The sequence below is a fragment of the Diachasma alloeum genome, unplaced genomic scaffold (genome assembly GCF_001412515.2).
Source record: "Diachasma alloeum isolate Michigan unplaced genomic scaffold, Dall2.0 Dall_scaffold_00288, whole genome shotgun sequence".
Lineage (NCBI taxonomy): Eukaryota > Metazoa > Arthropoda > Insecta > Hymenoptera > Braconidae > Diachasma > Diachasma alloeum.
The window spans coordinates 122,803-143,899 of NW_021680427.1; the positions used below are offsets into that span (position 1 = coordinate 122,803).

At 39.4% G+C, this 21,097-nt stretch overlaps 2 protein-coding genes across 2 annotated transcripts; one reads left to right on the top strand and one right to left on the bottom strand.

The window, feature by feature from the left end:
- Positions 1-2,920: 2,920 nt before the first annotated feature.
- On the top strand, positions 2,921-11,579 carry LOC107038835. The gene is made up of 3 exons (XM_015258136.1): positions 2,921-3,057; positions 3,133-3,256; positions 6,559-11,579. The coding sequence occupies exons 2-3, from the start codon at positions 3,170-3,172 to the stop codon at positions 11,137-11,139; spliced, it is 4,668 nt and encodes a 1,555-aa protein (XP_015113622.1). The 5' UTR covers positions 2,921-3,057; positions 3,133-3,169; the 3' UTR covers positions 11,140-11,579.
- A 2,461-nt stretch (positions 11,580-14,040) lies between these two features.
- LOC107038758 lies at positions 14,041-20,752 on the bottom strand. Its single transcript, XM_015258010.2, has 2 exons — positions 20,230-20,752; positions 14,041-15,987 (listed from the first exon to the last, which is right to left on the bottom strand). Exons 1-2 carry the CDS (start codon positions 20,597-20,599, stop codon positions 14,660-14,662), a joined length of 1,698 nt encoding a protein of 565 aa, XP_015113496.1. The 5' UTR covers positions 20,600-20,752; the 3' UTR covers positions 14,041-14,659.
- Between the last annotated feature and the right edge of the window lie 345 nt (positions 20,753-21,097).

Genomic DNA, 21,097 nt, shown 5'->3' on the forward strand with positions numbered 1-21,097 from the left:
AATTTTCGGTTACTAGAATGTTTTATTTTATTCCGACTGACGAAGACGCAGTATTAGACACATGAATATCATAAAAAATAGTATATTATATCCCGAGGACAGATAAACCGCGAATTTTAACTTCACTTTATTTGGTTAGAACACGGTTCTCGGGACTTGAGTCATAAAATATTGTTTTACATCACTTGGTACGATTCGCGGCATTTTAAGACACTCAAAAACATGAGCCTCACACCTCATAAAGAGTAAATTTCACGAGGGTCAAACATTGCAAAAGACCAAAGTCACAAGTCATTTTCATTGTGAGGAAGTCAATCTCATTATTTATCGAGCTTTATTGGATTCTCCACTTTATTATTTGGAACCCCGGAAAAGCCCAGTTGCACCTGAAAAGAACTATTTTGTTCTGAAGAGTTCAAAAAACCTACCAAAGACAATTGAATTAATTTTGACATTTAAGAATGTTGAATGAAACAAGTTAATGTCAAGACAAAAGATGATGACGCGACGAATTCAATAGAGATCAATAAATAATGAGATTGACCCTTGTAAAATTCATCCCTTACACGGTATGACCCTTACGAGGTGTGACCCTCGAGACGTACGATCCTGGCGATCTATGAGCCTCGTGACTTTTATCACCCTCGCGAGGTATAATCTTCGCGAAGCTTCACGGTTTACGATAAAAGGTAACTCCTGTTGGTTTTTTTACGTTTTTTTTTGCAATATCGTGGAATAAACTGCGGTTATCGACAGATGCCTAAACCTGGGTGAAAAACATTGAAAAAAATCGGTAAATTCAATTTCGCGATATAAAACATACGCTCCTTTGGCTTCGAAGAAAAAAAAAAACGAAATTATGGCACTTACGCCCCTTTGTCTATAGGGCGATGATATGTATCGTACAATATTTTATGATACTGGCGAGAAAAAGGCGGTTTTTTTACCCACAATTCTTACAAAAAGTGCCCTTTTTGCTTCCGAATGGAAACATTGCAATCCTTCAATTTTCACATTCTCTAATTTCGATTGGAAATTCTGTGGAATGGTCTGAAACGTAAAAATACGGAGTTTAGCGACCATCTCTGTACGTGATCACGTCTACTGCCACCTTCCCGGTGGACAATTTTTAGAAAATTGAGTAATTCAGTGGCTAAAGTAATTTCAAAAAATCGGAAACGTCAGATTATAGGTCCTAATGAGGACTAGCTCTGTACAAAATTTCAGCCTGATCGAGTCAATAGTTTTTGAGAAAAAACGATTCATTTTTAAATCGTTTTCCGCAAATATCTTCAAAACCAGTGGACCGATTTCGATTTTTTTTTAATATTCGTTTCAACGCCTTCTATCTAAATCAATCAAAACATATATACCCGTTTATACAAAGTTTTCGAGATATTCCCGTTTTCTTATAAAAAAAAACTTTGTAAACACTCTAGCTTGTGCAAAAATCAAGATATCAACTTGAAATTTGGACAGAATCTTCCTCTCATGATAGCAATGTTTCGTGTTGAATCTAGGTTCAATCACATCAATAGTTTCGGAGATATTCGACTTTTTGTGAAAATCTTTTACATGGAATATCTTCAAAACTACGCAACCGATTTCACTTTTTTTTTCAAAACATTCGTTTTGATGCCTTCTGTCTAAATCAATCAAAATATATATACCAGCTGATACAAAGTTTTCGAGATATTCCCATTTTTCCGTTTTTTTTTTTATAAAAAAAACTTTGTAAACACTCCAGCTTGTGCAGAAATCGAGATATCAACTTGAAATTTGGACAGAAAATACATATACCCGCTCATACGAAGTATTCACAACACCCAGTTAACAATTTACCAGTAAATTTACGGATATTTACCATTCTTGCTGGGGACTTTTAGATGGCATCCGTCAAAATTGTTTCCGGGGCATTGGAATTATTTTGATAGCACCCATGCAGGTGGCAGTAACCATTTGAAATTTTTGCTGCTAGTCAGTGTTGTAAAGCTATAAACTTTTGTAATATTTCAGACCATTCGGAAGCCCGTCATTAATGTATTGATGGCGAAAAAAATAGCATATCACTCAGTGACATGCTCACTGTCACATGGCGCGCTGCCATATGCTCGCTTTTCCCTGCTTGTTTTTTTACCAGACCGAACGCGCGCTACAGCGGGCTGTAATTGTAACAATCATAATTGAAAATCTCAAAATTAAATTAATCATGGATTAAATTTGCCGCCTCAGACGACTGGAACCAATGAGGAATAAGCGTGACAGACTTGCGAGATATCGATAGTTATCGACTTTAAGTGTATTTTTTTTAGAATAGGAATTCATAAAAATATAGAAAAATCATGCAAGTTCCCTTTTTTTTGTGTTTTAAAGGTGTTTATTGTCATATATAGTAGCCAAATACAAATACACTGATGGGTTTAACATTTCTCCAATAAACAAAAGGTTACTTATCTAGAGTGAATTTATGCAAAAAAGTCGTTCAACGACGTGCTTTGCTATGATCTCTATCGGTATGACTGGTCGTGCCATTATTCCTATTTATTAGTTTATACCATAATTAATATGGTTGCTATTCATGTTTCTTGAGTGGAAAGGCTTCAAAAACCACTCTAAAATGCAAGTTCCCTATTAGACGCCAAATGAACATTGAAAATCGTCCATTTGGCGGTGAATCGCCCAATCAGGCAACCTTGTCTGTGTTCAGATGTTTATGATGGTGATGAGATTCAAGCCTACCCCAAGCACGCTCTTGCGCATTCTCTAGTAGTGGGGGATACCCCTAACCTGACGCCATACTCAAAATCCCGGGTAGAATTTAACCAATAAAATGGCAGAGAGTTGCAGCGCTGCGCAGAAGACCTCAAAAGTTGATCCACAACTTTTGGAGCATTATTATTTCAAACATGGCAGTGGTTGATTGAACGTTACGAGATGAACCTACAGGAGCCACAGTTTTCCCTCCAAAAATGTTGAAACATCAATATTATTAATCATTTTCGTCCAGTTTAATCCTCCAAAGTGTTTAATTAAGTTAGAACTGAATTTTCGATTAACGTAAGTCACGAATTTCCAAATAATCTCAAATAACTTTCGACTCGACCTATAGGTTACGAATTCAAATTTTTACAGTTGGAGTAAATACAACAACAATTGAAAATTACCGAAAATGAGTCGAAATGCGTCGTCACAGGCTAAACAATGGGTGGCTGCTATACAGGCGAACGAATTCACAAAAGTCCAAAGAGAAATAGAGGTAAAAATATTAATTACACTGGAAAATTGAGCACAATTAACAGCATTAAGTCTTGAATATCTTATGACCAAATGATACGGTTCCAGAAAATGGGGTCTCATTTTCAAGGTTCAAAAAATTACCTTCTAAATGAAAAAAAAAAATGATAAATATTAATCTGCTAAGGGTAAACAGGTCAATTTCTGGACGAGGGTCAGTTCTGGACGAATTCAACATGAATAAATTGAAAATTGTACTGATTATTTCCTCTTTCAATAATATTACTCGTGTATAATCATGTGATCAATTATTTTTTCTACTGATCGACATTTAATAAATAAAAAAATATAGCCCAGTCATCCAGAAATTAGAGGTTCTGGCAGTAGTCAACTATTTCTTAAGTTAAATATTCTTTGTTTTGTTATTTTTACTTCAAATAATTTTTTTCTGTTAATTAAAACGTTCTTGAAGGTATGGAAGCCATCATATTCCCATTTAAGTGATTCTTTTATTTTAGATTCGACTACGAAACTCCCATTATTGTGACATTAACCGTCCAGCAATTGGCCTGTTCACCATACTCTCGAAGTATTGCAGATAATAGAGGGGACGTTGGAGTAAAATGAACACTTGACTTTAAATATTCATAAATCAGAACCAAATTCATCAATTTAGTAGCGAAGTGGTAAAACGGTTCAAGTCAATTTTGTCTATTGGCCAGTTTTCAATGAACCTCTCCGAATCTACGGGAGATAACAAAATTTTCTTTATAACCTTTTTTGTAGAGACGATTGGGAGCTACAACAAATGTGATTACGAAAATTTCGCTATCTTCTTTAGTTTCGGAAATATTCCTCAAAAACTTAACTGGGAGATAAGTCGACTGGAACCGTTTTACCACTTCGCTACTGAATTGGATTCAGTCCAGACTCAGTGCAAATGAGAAGGGATGTATGTTCCATGATAGACGAAATTATTTCATTCTACCAACAATTCAATGAGTTATCCGTTTTTAAAAAGGTCAAAAGTGTCCATTTTGTCCCATTTTCCGCAGTTGTCCTATTTAAGAGTCTTCAGACTCGCTTTAATCTCAACAAAAATTTTGTTGACGAAATTTCTGATTCCAATACAAAACCAGTAAGATCAAAATGCATTTGATTAAATCTTGGATGTCTTGACCAGAGGATATTACATCATTGTGATAATAGAAACCTGATCAGACTCGCCCGGACATGACTCCATTGGAGAAATACGATTTTGAAGAAGATAAATGCTTCTTTTTAGTTAATGAATATTTGGAAAAAATCATTTTTTTGCTTCCAAATGGAAGCATTGCATTCGATCGATTTTTCGACCCGCTAATTTTGCTTGGAAACGATGCAGATTGGTCTGTGTGTGATCATGTCCAGTCGGTGGTCACTTTTTCCTAAAATTGACGAATAAACGGGCAAAATCATCCCAAATAATTTGAAATTTTGTCAGTTTATTGGTATAATTTGGGACTGACTCTGCGCCAAAGTTCAGCTGAATCCGTCCATTAGTTGTTGAGTAATAGCAATTTATTTTTTTACCCTTTTTCCCAAATATCTCGGAAAATATCCAACCGATTTCAGTATTTTTTTTTTGAATATTCATCTTGATGTCCTCTATCTTAATCAATCAAAATATATATACCCGTTCATACATTCAAGTTTTCGAGATATATCGATTTTTTTCTTTTTTTACCTCAAAATCGTTGTTCGGTCTCTAGCAGAAGCAAAAATCGAAATATCAAGTTGAAATCAAATTTTATTACGCTAAAAACCATTCGGAAGCCCACCATCAATTTATTGATGGCAAACAAAGTATAAAAAAAAATTAATGAGTGAGATGTTCACTGCTTGTTTCTCTGTATAGACACACACATCCGGACGAGGTCGAAAAATCCATTTCCGGGCTTGTTGGATCATACTGGACCGATATAACTTCAAAAATCCAAAATTTAGAGTTGAACAATTACAAAAATTCTATTTTGACTGATTCTATTTTATTTTTTTCTCCTACTTTCATTTCTACCAATTTCATTGGTAGTAGGCTTTCGAATGGATCCCAATGTATGTTTTCAAAAAATGAAGGCATAAGGATTACCATTTTTTGAAAATATTAAGGCCAATCCCACTCATACTTTATGACAAAAAAATGATTTTTTTTTCTCAAGAATTTTGGATGAATTGCTCCCTCTCAAGAACTATCAAATATATCGACCTAAAATTTGATACAGAAATCTTCCTTGACAATTCTCACTAGAAACCAAAGATTCAAAAGGTTTCCCTGACTTTTACCCATGTTACAGTGCGCAAAAGAGAATTCCGACAAAAAAAATACAAAAACGACGATATCTCGAAAAATTTCAATGGGATGGTACCCATATTTTGTTGGATATAGATAGATGACATCAAAACGCACATTTTGAAAAAAAAACAATTGAAGTCGGATCAATAGTTTTTTAGATATTGAGCAAAAGAGTTTCACATACAAAGTTGAATATCTCCGAAACTACCGGTACGATTTCGTTCATCCAGAATCCTAAACTTTGTTACCATATGACCTAAAATCATACCAAATTTCAAGTTTCTATCTCGATTATTTTTTAAGTTATCGTGCGAACAAGCAATTTCAGCGAAAAAATGAAAAAACGAGAATAAAACTACCATGCTGAGGGTGTAATGGTCTTTTTTCAATCCAATTGAATAGGTATCATCATAATGAGTATTTTGAAAAAAAAATCGAATCGGTGGAGTGATTCAGGAGATATCGGCAAAAAACGATTTTCGAAGAATCGCTATATCTGAGGAAGCGCTCAACCGATCGAGCTGAAATTTAGCACAAATTTGAGTCTCAGTAGTATCAGTTAACAGCCAGAATTTCAACATCTTTGCCTCAATAATTCTCGAGTTATGGGGACAGTTCTGGACATACGAACACACATGTGCACACACCTACCTACCCACATGCAGACAATTTTTAAAAATCTCATTTCTTCACGTTTCATGACATGTCTGGCATTTACACCCAAAATTAAGAAATCGAAAAGTCACTATTACAAAGCTTCCATTCGGAAGCAAAATGACAAATTCATTGATTCAACTCGTTCCAGACTCATTATTACAGACAAAAAGGAATGTATTTTCCATCACACCCAAAATGATTGATTTTCATCAACAATTCAATGATTGATAATTTTTTTTTCGCCCATAAGTGTTCATTCCCTTTCACTTTCCAGTGTTCTTCCCAATTCGGCGTCTACACACTCGTCTCAATCCCAATAAAAATTTCATTTACAGAATTACCGATTCGAAGATAAAGCCAGCCAGGTCAAAACCCTCCTGAGACTCCTAATCTACCTCTGCCAAACAGCCACAAAATGTCCAGCAACAAATCACCAAACAGGCTACGAAATATCAGACTTATCAGAAGCAATCTGCAAGGATCTCGCCCCAATCCCCACCACATCCGACTACTTCTGCAGTCTCTACCACATAGTCCGAGTTCTCCTAGGCATGAAGCTCTTCGAGAGAGCCATGACGATCGCCAACTACCTTATGCCGACCTCCACCTGGCACCACCAGATTCTCGACGAGTGTAAAAACCCCAACGACAACTACACAAAGCTCGGTTCAATCTTCTTCGTCTCAATCGACAAATTCCTGAGATCGAAGAAGCCAGGCTCTCTGACTCCCCCCACCTTCCAGCAAATCCTCACAGTCATCAAGTACCAACTGAACATAGAAGAGTTCATTAAATCCGATGGCTCCAAGTCCCTCTTGCTGAAGCTTCTGCATTACACAGAGTTCCTGAAACACCTGCAGTGCTCGAAAGAAGAATTCGACGATTTCACTGACAAGTTCTTCCTCAAGTCCCTGAGCTCCACAGACCTCCAGTTGGGCGATCGAAACAGATTCTCAACCTACGACAACTTCACAAAAATCGTCTCCACACTATCCCTCCACTATATAAAGAGCAAAAGGCTAGAAACCCTGAGAAAAATCCTCAAGAAATTGCTGAAGAACTTTGACAGCTGCATGTTGGAGAGTCGTGAGTCGTCGAAATGTCACCAGATCCTCAAGGACTTCAGCAAAATCTTCGTCAGACCCCAGACGAACTTCACCAAAAACGATGCCGAGGAGATAGTCGAGCTCGCCCGAAAATTCCAAGTGCACATTGTGAGCTACGGTGAGAACAGCCTCATAAAATCCAACTTCTACGCAACTGCCTCAATCCTAGAGGCGCTGTTCGCCCTCTGGAGTGAGTCTCCCCAGAGCAGCTTCGACCACCTGAGTCCCGAGGTGATCACCACCACAGCAAGCCTCGTGAACTACCTCTCAGAGATCATTAGGAACTACCAAGTGGATTCCCTCTGTAGATGTGGCAGTAAAAACTGTCTGGTCCTCCAGGACAAGCTGAAGTCGTGCCAGTTGAAGTCGAAAATAGTGCTCCTGCTGTACCGACTCTGTCCCAAGTCAGAATTGCCTCCAGAATTCTTTGAGCTGTTCTTGAAAGTCTCTTCCCAGTGTGTGGACCTCCTCCAGGACCTCCAGGAGAAGAACTGCGAGAAGTGGAAGGAGCACTGGTTCAGCCTAGCAGCTTCGATCTACAACTTCTCCCTGACCTTCAGCTCAAGTCATTACGAGAAGAGCCTGGAGGTTTGCACGTTCCTAGCCAGCAGCATTATCAGGCTGAAAGCCACTGACGAGGACAAGTTATTCTTCCAGTCGACTCCAACGCCTCCACTGTCCCTAGCCCTCCACAGAATCAGCAACATGTGCTATGGGAGCAGTCAGTTCCACGAGGCTAGGATCTTCACTGCCATCAACGTGTACCTGCACCCGAGGCACCCAGAGTGCAAGGGCTATCGTAACTGGTCCTTCATTCACTACAAGGATCCATCCTCCAGAGGACTGACCCTTGTGGAGTTCCTCTGGAAGCATTCAGACGATCTGAGGGTTCTGGGTCTGGGCCCTATCAGACTGAAGAACGAAGAGCTGAAGGACATCTGCCTCAGGGAGATAAAATCCCACATTGGAATGAGTCTGGACCTCTCTGAGTCCATCCTCGCTGTCTTGAATACCCTCGAAACCCTGAATGCCGATGCCATCAATTATGGAACAGCTGTGCATCAGCTGGGGCACCACTCCCTGCTCTTCCAATCGAAGATCTCGCTCGCTGATCATCTGAGGAAAGCCATCGAGAAATTAAAGTCCCTGAAGCTTGACAGGGCTAGTCTCGAGCACGTTCAGTACCTCCTCTCCCACTTAACTCTTTACGAGGCTCTTGAGGAGATCAGATCCCTCGAAGAGGCCACGAAAACCGAGATGAAGAACGCGAACATCAAGCTTTATGCATCATCCACGAATGGCATCAGCTCCACAGGATCCAACGTCGTTCCAGGATTCAGTAAGATAAACATTACGACTGCGAAGACACTTGCTTCAAGACTAGAGGACATCTACAATTTATGGAAGAAGTCGTTCACCCCAGACTCAGTGGCTAAATGGAACTCCTTCGATGGAACTTCAACAGTCAAAGCTGTCATAGTGGCTGGAGAATACTCTCGATTCTATCGTTACAAAGATCTTGAGATTAAATTCTGGAGGATGGGGTATGACCTCGCAGTGAAAACCGACAACTTCGAGGCTGTCGTGTACATCACAGGTCGCAGTGTGATGTCTCGGTACATCAGAGACGACTGGATAAAGAATGCAGAAGAGATCATTGCGAGTAACTTGGTCAACTCGAAGGAGTCGAAGGTGCCAGCAGTCATCTCGATGTTCAAGATGAGTCTGGCAGACTATTACTACTACATCGGAAGGACTGGAGAGGCTGACAAGCTCTTCGACGAGGGGATTACTGCAGCACCTCTTAATCTGAGTGAAAACTGTGGGACGTTTATTTTCAGTCAGCACATCGCCCTGGCCCACCGCTTCCACAATTACCCACCCGAGAAGAGGAACAATCTCGAATACACTGGAATTATCGCCCACACCCTCTACACAATGCTCCTGATCGACGACACAGCGGGTGACCTCAAGGACCTCTCGTGGAGTCTCTACGAAATGGACATGCTCCTGGAGGTCTCCTGCAACGTCTCCATCCGGATGAACGCCCTCTTCTCGTTTCGAGAGATCACAGCTCATCTGGCTAGACGTCTCAAGGTCTGCCAGCCCAAGATGTCAGTCCTCAGGGTCGCTGAGATGCTCAAGTACCTCTGCTTGATAGACCTGTCGAGGAATCAACTGGAGGACTGTGAGGTCAAGCTCCAGGGGATGGAGTTCATCCTGCAGATGGAGATGTTCGAGGGCTCCATGCAGAGGGAATTCATGAAGATCCCTGATTCGTCGGCATTCACGAGTACTGTCTCACCCCATCGAGGCGTGGAGCCCATCAGGGACATCCCCCAGAACGACTCCTCACCCATTCTGAGACGAGAAAAATTCGCAACCCCTGACTTCGTCAGCCATGAGCACAAGTGCAGGTGCTTCAGGTGTGGCAACGAGGCTTATAAATTTCTTGTTTTCTCTTGCACTCACATCAGGGCTCAGCTGTACAGTCTTCAGAACCTCAAGCATTATGCCAGACAGCATTTCGAGGGGGCTTTGAACATCAGTGAGAGATTGCTGAACCTCTCCAGGAAGGAGGACAACTATCAGTTTCAGTACGTCATCGATTACGTTCTCTTCCTGCTGGACTACGTGAGATTCCTGAAGAAGGACCCCAGTACTTACGACGAGGGGAGGAGGGTCGTCTGCTGGGCACTGGAGATCTGCGACATTTATAGGCTTGAGTGCCACCCTGTGTACGAGAGCTCGATGGACATTGTCGTCGAGTATAGCTTTGAGAAGGTCTTCCCTGAGGGATTGCCCAGGTCCAGTCTAGTGATTCCAGGGGTCAACGACATTGATATTGACGAGTACTTAGATCCCCAGGTGAATACTCCTGATGCTCTGTGTGTCACTCCAGCTAAAGACAGTGGGAACAGCCCCAGGCCCAGGTCGAGGTCTCCTCGGAGGAATCAGGCTCCAATTTTAGATTTCAGCAAAGCCACTGTCGATGCTGTTGAGAGCGATCCTGAGGAGTTGAGTCCAGCTCTCGTGGGGCCTGATAAAAGGAAGAAGAGGGTAGTGACTAGGGTCAAGCCAGTGCGCAGGAAACTCGCTGAAGATGATGATTTTAATCAGGATGAGGAGGCGACACCAGGAAAAGATGCATCTGGGGGTGAACGTGGGGATCGATCGCTCAGGTTCAAGGAGTTGGTTGATGAGGGGGTTCTAGTGGCTCCGAATCTGTCTCGCAGGCTTCATGCTCTCAGGAGGAAGTGGGAGGGTCCAATCACTGATGATGTCCTGCAGAAGTTGATTGATGTGTTGGAGGAGGGGAAGAGGGAGTATGAGAAATCAAAGAGTAGGGGGAGGAGTCGGAGGGCTTTGGGAAGTGATGATATCTTTTTGATGAATGCTCGTGGGGTCGAGAGGATCGTGGAGGCTGCCAAGGCGATGATGGGTGGGGAGACTCGTGGAGGGAGTGGGGAAGCTTCTGGAGCACGTTCTAGGGGCTCCGGCAGTGGGAGATCCTCCAGGAAGGGGTCGATTGATGCTGGTGTGGCTAAAATTGTTGAAGGGGTTGAGAGATTGTCTGTCAAAGCTTCTGGTTCGAGGGTTGATGCAGTTACCAAAGGAGTTGAGAGACTGTCTGTGAAGAGCACTCGGCCTAGGGATTTGAGTGTCCCAGGGATTAAGATTAATGGGGGGGAGGATGTTGGGAGTGATGATGAAGTTGTGGAGTCCAGTTATGTTGAGCCTAGACGTTCTCGCAGGCTCGTTGGAAAGGACTCTACTACTGAAACCAAATTATCTCGGAAAAGATTGTAAATTAGGAGGTAGGGGATTTAGTATTTATCGAGTGATTGAGAATTTTTGTACTTTTGTATTGTATTTTTTAAGGGTGAATGTGAATTAGATCATTAATATTTGAGATATGATGTAGAAGTTGAGAATTTTTATTTACAATTTTCCGAATACTTTCTGGTGAACAGCTAATTGATGTGTAATAATCTCAAGAAAGCGAATTTATCAATTTAGGAGGAATTTGAGAAGACTGTTCGTGTCTTATTTGAATGATATGTAATTAATTTTGTATAAAAGTAAATGGAAAAGTCTCAGGAATTTATAGACTTGAGGTAAATCAAATGAAGCTATTATTAGTTAATGTCGATTATAATCGATCGATCGATCCTCGAGGAATAATTGTTAATGTATATTTAGGAAATTGAAGCATGTATTTTCTGGAATAAAAATGTTTTTCATATTTCCATTTTTTTCTTCATCTGCATATATTTCCTGAAATGAAAATAATTCAGGCATTTATAATCATAAATTTGAAATGAAGTTAGATTTTGAAGTAGTCAACTGGTTAACATTACTCAACAATTTTTCAATTATTAAATTACTCATCAATTAAATATTTAAATTCCGAATTATTTTATCAATCAACAATTGAGTTTGGAACATGACGATTATTTGGCTAATTGAAAATGCTTTTTATGAAATTTAGAATTATGTCCTTAATAATCAATTGACAATTGCACATTGTCAATTATTTAATTCGCAATCAATTGAAAATTTAGATCATCAATTGTTTCATTATTTTTCAAATTACAATGAAGAGAAGGAAATCCTAATTATTTTAAGGAGCAATATCTCTAGATATTAATAATCTAATGATTGATGCCAATCCCTGAAATGTTTTTCATATTTAAATTTTTTATTTCATCTGCAACCGGAGTAGACTTAATAGTTGGAATCAGCTGAGCCAAATGTGAAATATTTCTTCAACTGAATTCCAATTATTTTTTAAGAATTAAAGGACATAGGGTGAAGAAAAAACGAGAAAACAATCAATTAATATCAACTTTCAATTGAAAAATATTTATTAAAATATATCTTTATGTACATTTTCATGAGACAGAATGAAGAAACTGCTATTACTTCAGCACGAATAATTAAACTTCCTTACATTAAACATAATATTATTTAAACACATGGCATAAATATTGATTCTCTCTCAACATCATCATTCTTAACCATATCGTTACTATTATCACACAGTTTTCTCATCTGGAACAATTGAGTTTGACAATTGTATCATGAATATACCATTGAAAATATCGGTGTATCTGTGTCACAATTGAAAGTATCTCATACTTTTCTCTCTTCGTCTATTCTACTCAACCTCGTCCATTATAAATTTAAGATTCAGATAATGTTAACGTTTTTCAAACAATAAAAAATGTTGATGAAATATGAAAAATGTCAGACAGCAGATTGTCAGTTCAGTCTAGGGAATTGAACCAACAATATTACAAATTCAGTAGTGGAATGGTAAAATGTAAGAGAACAAGTCAATTATTTTTCAAGTCTCCATCTGCGACACGTCAAGAGACCTTTTTTGTTGGAATGTAATTCAGCTACAGAAGAGGTCCCTTGACGCTCTCAAGACCTTTTTCAATAAACTTTAATTTTGTCAAATGTTTCTTATTTTGGTTCAAAACTCGTTCACATGCTCATTCAAAAAATAGTACCTTATCTTGAGATTTCAAAGGTCTTAAAATAAGATTTTCAATTCTTGAAGCTTGAAATTCTGAAGTTGAGAGTTTTTATGGTCTCAACCTGAGACTTTTAGATCTCAATTTAAGCCTCCAGAAAGTCTCATGTTGAGAGCTTGAAAGGTCTTTGAGACTTTCAAAGCCTCGAGTTAAGACTTGCAGGTTTTAAGTTCAGACTTTAGAAGACTAATTAACTTAATTTGAGACTTTCAGACTCAAGCTGATGCTTGTGAATGCTCCTAGTTAAGACTTTTGGTAGTCAACTTGAATTTTTTCTTTAAAGGGAGCTCTGAACGTCTCAACATGAAATTTTTGAAAGTCTAAATTTGAAACATTTGAGAATCTCAATTTGAGACTTTCAAAAGTCTTGATTTAAGGCCCGGATGGATTATCTTTCGAACGTTATCTCGATTTTTTTTCCATCTTCATAATCTAAAAGATATCACAATTTTCACTGGATGTTAGATCACGTAGGTGTCCCTAAAAATTATGGTTTCACAATTAAAAAAGTAGAAAAACACCGAACATTTTCAAAGAGCATTTTTAATAAAGATTAAGAAATAAGTCCGATAGAGAAAAAATTGGATAATTTATATGCCATATAATCGATAATTTATCATGGCAACTAACGATCTGACAAGCACAGGCTACTGGGACAAATTACGACTGAACATCCATGAGATACTGTAAATTATTAATTTGCAATTTCCTCCCTCTTGGCTTTATTTCCGAATATTATTCAAAAACGCTCTTTGAAAATGTTCAGTTTTTTTTATTGTACAATCATAATTTTTGAAGACTCCAAGGCCACGTAAAACTGAACGGCAATTGAATAACATTTCAGATTATAAAAAAAAAAAAACAATCTACATTACATTCGGAAGATAATAAATTTGAAAATAAGAAATTTGCCCTTTCGGCCGAAATTCACGTTTTTTTCATTTTTCTGGCAAATTGTTGAACGGATTGACGCGAAATAATATACCGTTTTTGCATTCCATCATTACTGACTGACTCACGAAGTTTCATGGTAGTGCAATCATTTTCCTGCATTTTTTCTAAAGTTTTGTGAATTTCTGAAAAGTTCTAGAAAAAACGCAGGAAAATCATTGCACCATCATGAAATTTTGTGAGTCATCAAGTAATGATAAAATGCAAAAATGGTATATTTTTTCACGTCAATTCAATCAACAATTTGCCAGAAAAATGCAAAAAACGTGAATTTTGGCGAAAAGGGTGCAATACATCCTTAAAGGGAGTTCTGAAAGTCTCAATTTGAAACATTTGAATATCTCAATTTGAGACTTTCAAGTCTTCATTTAACACTTCGTAAAGTCTCAACCTGAGACTTTTAAAACTTCAAATGTGAAATATTTCAAAATATAAATTTTATACTTTCAAAAGTCTCTTTCATCAAAATGTGCTATCAAACACATAATCATCTCAGTAACGACTAATTTCCAGAGAAAACACCAAGTTACATTTTTCATTAGAACCTTTTGTCTCCTAGCATATCCCCCCAAAGTCAGTCACCCCCAAGATAAACTCCCCACCAACGAAACCCCTCGAAATCTCCCAATCATTCCCCACTCCACCACTGAACTCCATAACTCCCCAAAAGAAAAAAAATCAATATCGTCATAAGTAACAGCAAAGGAAGTCAAATTGAATTTAAACCGTATACAAACTTAATAATTAAAACTTACAACCCTGCAGAAGACGAAAGAAAAGGGAAGAGAACATGAATAGTGAAAAAACCTGAAGAAAGATGAATGAAAAATCACAGTCTAAATATGAGTATAATTGAAACTGGGATGAATGCTGTACTGCTCAGGGCCCTTTCCATATCCAAGAGCCTTGGCAGCTTCCTCCTGATTCTTGGCTAGCTCCATGAGTGCCAGAGCGCCCAGCCACTTCTGATTGTCCTCCGGAGGTGGAAGATTCATCAGCTTCTCATCCTGCCTGACAACAACAACTTTGACTTTAGTTTCCTCCGGAGCTCTCTGGATGGTCCTCATGGGCTCTGTGACGTTGCTGGAGCCAGCTAGCATCAGGACAGTAGGTCTCAGCTCGTTCTCCACCTGTCTCACTGGCTTCAACATCTCCAACGACTCCTCAGAATTGCCTGCACTGTTAACAGACCGTCCACACGCTCCACTCCAATCGTTATTCAGCTCTGAGCACTGGTTGTTGTCACTGCCATCCACCAGAGCATCAACAGGAACTCCCTCGGACGAATTGTCAGGAAGAATGCAGTTGTCCCAGTTGATCTTCGTTGGATTATTGTAGATCGAAGAATCGACACTTGAGCTCTCAAGGCCATTGTCAGTCCCAGAGAACTCGAGGGGATTGGACAAATCCCTGACAGTGAATCTTGAATTAAATAGCCCCATACTCAGCTGATGCTCCTCAGGATTGTCAGGATTGTCGGTGATATCTTCGGGATCGTTTCCCCTTGTGCAGTCCCATCTCAGCGGTTTAGCCAGCTGCTGCTCCAGACAAGCCTCTCTCAGCCAACGTTTCTTGGGCTGCAGCCTGTCCAGGGGTCGTCTCAAAGGTGTCACTGGTAGTTTCGTCGTTGGCTCTTCGTCCTCAGAATGCTGCAGCACCGAACAGGCTTCTGCTGGGTCCTCGTCGTCCTGACTCTCCTCCTGACTGCTCTGACTCTCGTTGCAGTACAGCCTCTGATTCGCTGGCTTTCTCACGAGATTCTCCTGCTCACCTGCTGCGTCCATCATCAGACCCTTTCGTGATTTTATTCTCTTGTGATTCTCAGAGTTCGTTTTCCAGGGCTTCTTCTTTCTGTCTTTGCCTGTCGGCGTTCTGTCCTCTCGTTCGCGGGCCATTTTGTAGCGCTCCAACCATCTCGTCACGTCGTGGGGTAGTTCGGTGTTGCCGGAGACTGGTTTCAGGACGAAATCGTCGGAGCGGGTCAGGGTGGCGTAAGGGTGGTCTGGACAGTGCCTGTTGGCGTGGGTGAATCTCATGTCACAGCCGGGCTCGGTGCACAGGAAGGGCTTTTCGCCGGTGTGCAAACGCTGGTGGGTTTTCAACTGGCCTGACTGGGTGAAGGCTTTTGTGCAGCCTGGGTAGTCGCAGGGGTACGGTCGCTCACCTGGAAAAGGTTATTAAAATTTATTGTTAGTTGGAATTACTCGTAGTGAACGTTAAATCAGGGTCCAAGGCACGTATGGAAAAGTCGTATAGAAATTTTCTACACGGATTGCGTGTGGAATTTCTATAGGATTTTCGTATACGATATTCGGATATTTTTTATACGACTATTTCTATAAGTTTGATCCTATACGAGCCACTGCCACATGCATAGAACCATTTCGTATGGAATTGCGACATTTTTCTACGTTTTTCTCTGGAGCTTTTAGAAATCTTTGGTATCAAAACAAAAATTTATATGGAAATTTATGCATAGAAATAATTTGTATACACTGAGAGAAAAACAAACACGGTGTCAAACAAGTCTTGTTTGGGTCAACAAAATCGCTAGTTGAAAATTGCCAAAAAAGAATTTGTTTGGTGTGAATTTGAAAGTCTCAAACATGAATAATTGGTCTGCTTTCGACAGCAATGAAATATTTGGCTCAAGAGGCGGATAATTCACATCAGACGGTGCCTTTTCAGGATGAAAATATCTCATATAGGGGAAAATTTATCAACAAATATTTCATCCCTAAGTTACAAGATTGCTATCATATCATTATTATTGTTTCATTTAAGGCCCGGGTGTACTATCTTTTGAACGTAATCTCGATGTTTTTTTTCATCTTTCGTCATCTGAAATTGTTAATTGAGTCCTGCATCATGCAGAAGTTTTGAAAAATTATGAATGAATAATTTTAAAAAAGTAGAAAAAATTCTTAATTTTTTCAAAGAGCTTTTTTCATTTATATTCAGAATAAGTTGAATAACAAGAAATTGAAAAATGTATATGATTTCGGGTGACAAATGGCGGCCTGTCACCCAATATCATTCAGGGGGAAGACTGATTTCGTAAATCTTTTCCCACACTGCACAGAGACATTTATTACGGAAAAGGATCTTTGAAAAAAGTTGTAATATTTTGGAGAATTTTTTAATCACACTTTTATCACATAAAAATGGCAAATGACTACATAGCACTGTTTTGAAAATTGAGATACCTAGCTGTCACTTCCCATGAGGAGTTAGTGTTTTGTAATCCACCATGGGAAATGACGNTGGAGAATTTTTTAATCACACTTTTATCACATAAAAATGGCAAATGACTACATAGCACTGTTTTGAAAATTGAGATACCTAGCTGTCACTTCCCATGAGGAGTTAGTGTTTTGTAATCCACCATGGGAAATGACGGCTAATAGATAATTTACCACAGCGAATCAGATATTTGTAATTTCCACTTTTTTCAACTCAGTCTGAATCTCAATTAAAAACGCTCTTTGAAAAAGTTCAGAATTTTTTATTTTTATCATTCTATCATAATTTTTGGGAATTTCTACATGATGTACCACTCAATTGACAATTTTGGACAATTTTTGAAAGATAAAAAAGATCCAGATAACATTCGAAAGATAGTACACCCGGGCCTTAAGGTTTAATTTCTTGTCTGTGATTATCAGACAGCCGAAACGAAAAACTACTATCCCTTGTTCCGCATAAAACAAAGATTTTTCGGGAGCAAGATACGTATGGGAGTATCGAATAACAAAGGAGTAGAGTGAACCAACCAGTGTTCGAACCAGACCAGTAATCGAACTAATTGGTACTTTTTCTATAAAATAAATTAGTAAAAGGTAGAGATGCCTCGCATTATACATGAAAAATAAAATGATGACATTTCCAAATGATATTGTGATGACTGATAATGTCTAAGTTACCTTATTACCAGCGGAAAAAATAGTTTTCGATGACACGCCGCCAATAGCATATTCCCACTACAGAATACGCATTTCGATTACTGGGGTTTCACACATTTTCAGCTTTTTGTATTCATATCATTAATTGTATCGTCCATTAATATTCATAATATTTTTTTCTATTATCTATGGAGATGTACAGGGGAGTTATAATTATGTTTAAATCAATTTTCGACTTGGTTATATTTTTAAATCTGCGTCAAAAATAACTGCGACCTTATTCGTTCGAACACTGGACGATTCACCCTAGTGCTAGAAATGACATTCTTGCGTGTATAGAGAATGCAATTTTTTTGAACTACTAAATCTATTTTTGCGACAACAATTTTTCATTCCAGCGCACTCTCTGCATGTTTGGCACAAAAAATCCTTTTTTGACAATTTTCAAAAAACTATTTTCTTGGCACAGGTAAGACTTGTTTGAGAACTTTGTCGTTTTTCTCTCAGTGTAGAGGGGATTCACACGTTACTAAGTATAATAGTTCGAGGAGGTTAAATTCATTCATAGCAGCCAGTTCCCCACACATTATACGACGGAATACTTCAAGATCATATATAAAAACTTAATATTTACTTATCAGTATCCCTGAGAAATTCAAGGTGCTATGCTAACTAATTACCAATAGGGATTTCACGAAAGAAGATCAGTAGGAAATAGTACATTACATGCCCGAGCCTTGGAAAACAGATCACCGTCCCCCACGTGCAAGATTGCCTTCCGAGCCGAAGGCGAGGATGGCAAGCACCTGGGGGAGGGTGATATGTTTTCCATGGCGAGGTGTGTATATTAATTTTCGTGTCGAGGGACCTGCAAAGCGCCAATTGTAATTTCACTGATTGAAATAATCGATCATCTCTGCATTTATATAGATAGAAAAGAAAGTAGTTTTCTGGGATGAAATACAAACAGGATTATCGTGCAACTACTTGTGATCAAAATTTGTTAGCGTTCATCTCATTTCCATAATTTTGAGAATGTTGATACCAATAACAAGTTTATCAACTCAAAATATGAAAATCTTTAAATAATTTTTTCACAGTCGTAAATCTATCAAAAAGGCAGAGGACTAGAAGAAGAAATTAGTATTAATGAGATATAAGTGTTTTATGTCCTTTTCTACACATTCTGAAGAATGTCAATGATCCCAAAGAAAATATCATAGCTTATGGGCTTTTACTTCAAGTGGTTTCTAACAAAAATTTACCGAAAATTCATGCATTGAAGTGTTCATTAATAAACTCCTTGCCCACTCTCTGATAATTTTCGCGGTGTAAATTAATTCGCATAATTTCATAATTTTCATGACACGAAAATTATAAATTCAATTGAAGTGCTGCGTGAATTTTTTTTGTTGCATCAAATTAGAAAATATGAAAATTCAATGATCTCCCTTAGATTCGTACATTTTTTATTGTAGCTTTCAAACCTTACTGTTAATTCTGCAGTAAAAACATAGTTATTTCATGTGAATTTACACAAATGATAATTCAGATTCGTTGATATTCCTCGAAAATAACTAAAAATTAAATTAAATCGACCATTTTACCCCTTCGCAACTGAATTTCGTCGACATTCTCAAAATCCTCGAAATTTCAATTGGCATTTCCGCGAACTGCTAGAGGCTTTCCACAAAGACCTGACCAGAACAAAATCCTTTGTACAGAGCTCCTAGATCCAGCAACCCCCAACAAAAGAAAATTTAAATATCTCAAAAATTTAATCATCTCCCTTAGATTTGTCGTTTTTTATTATACCATTTAAACCTCACTGTTTATTCTGCAGTAAAGACATAGTTACTTCGTATAAATTGATTATTTATCTATCTATTTATTTATTTGAGCATTTTATCGATGCCCTGGGGTCAGAATGCACCCCGCCAAGTGCAAATACAAGATTATTACATAATATAAACCCAAAAAGCCGTAAGTCATGTATAAAAAAGTCGTATTACATTCACACAAATGATTCGAAGTGCTAGAGCATTTCCACAAAGAACTAACCAGAACAAAATCCTTTGTACAGAGCTCCTGGATCCAGCAACCCCCAACAAAAGAATAGCCCCGAAAAACAAAAGCAACCCCCCGCTCTTCCCCAAAAACCACCGAGCCCGCCCCAAAAAATTGAAGATCGCGAAAACTCGTGTTTTGCACATGCCGAAGTATCCATTTAACAATTTAAAGCGCGCATGATGGCGGTTGGCGGGACGCGTGACCGTTACTACACACAACGAGTCAGCACACGCTTGCATACCCCCCGGGGGACCTAACCACGCGGTCGTCCCACCTCCCAGCCCTCCTCGAGCAAACAAAAACCAAAACAAAAAAAAATCTTTCAACCCTAAGAAAAATCCTATTTTCCCCTTCATTCTCCCCTCGAGCTGCGCCCTCCGCCGATCAAATTTCATTCATAAAATCAAGAGTAAAAAAATGGACGAAAAACATACCTGTGTGAGTGCGGAGATGCGCCTGGAGGCTCTTCTCCCTGGGGAAGACTCTGTTGCAGAAGGTGCACTTGATGCTGCTGGGTGACGTGCTCCCCTGTTTCATGAGATTGGTGAGGGCATCGGCCCGAGGACGTCCCCGACGATGACTCTCCCTCTCGGAGCCCCCCGACCTCATCCCAGCCCCCCTGACGCCCCCAGCCCCGTGATCCCGGTACTCCGGGGACGAGCACGAGCTCCCGGGGCTCAGATTAACGTTCCTCGCCTCCTCCCCCCAGTTCCAGGGGTAGAGCATCGTATCGCACATCGGCGGACTCCTCGGACCCGCGTCCTCGGGACCTCGTGCATCCCTCTGCGGTGTGTGCAGCTCCATCCTCTCGAATAATCCTCCTCACTCCAGCTATCACTTTACCCCTTGATCCTCCCCTCGACCCTCAAACCGACCGCTCTTTGTCAACTTTCGCCCGTTAATTGTTGCTAATCAACAGTGAAATACTTTATCACACGCTCGCACGACCTCTCAACACCAACCACAGCCGCGTGCAACTGATTTCAACCGCCAAAATAATGTGGCGCCTCGACGACGCCAACTGGAAACGTGAGCAACGCTTTTTGGAATTGATGTACAGTCCGAAAAGAGATTATCATTATCCCATTGGCAATTCTATGGGTCTCCAGAGGCTCTTCCTCACTCTCTCCCGACAATTCCCTCAATTTTAATCCCCTATTTTTTCACGCAACCCTAGATTATCATTCGACATTACGGAAAAATCAATAATTCGAGGACGAAAAATCGTGCACGTTTGGGCGATCGGAATATACCAAACGTCTATAGTTCGGTCGCTCCGGCGGAGGATGTGAAAGGCGATTG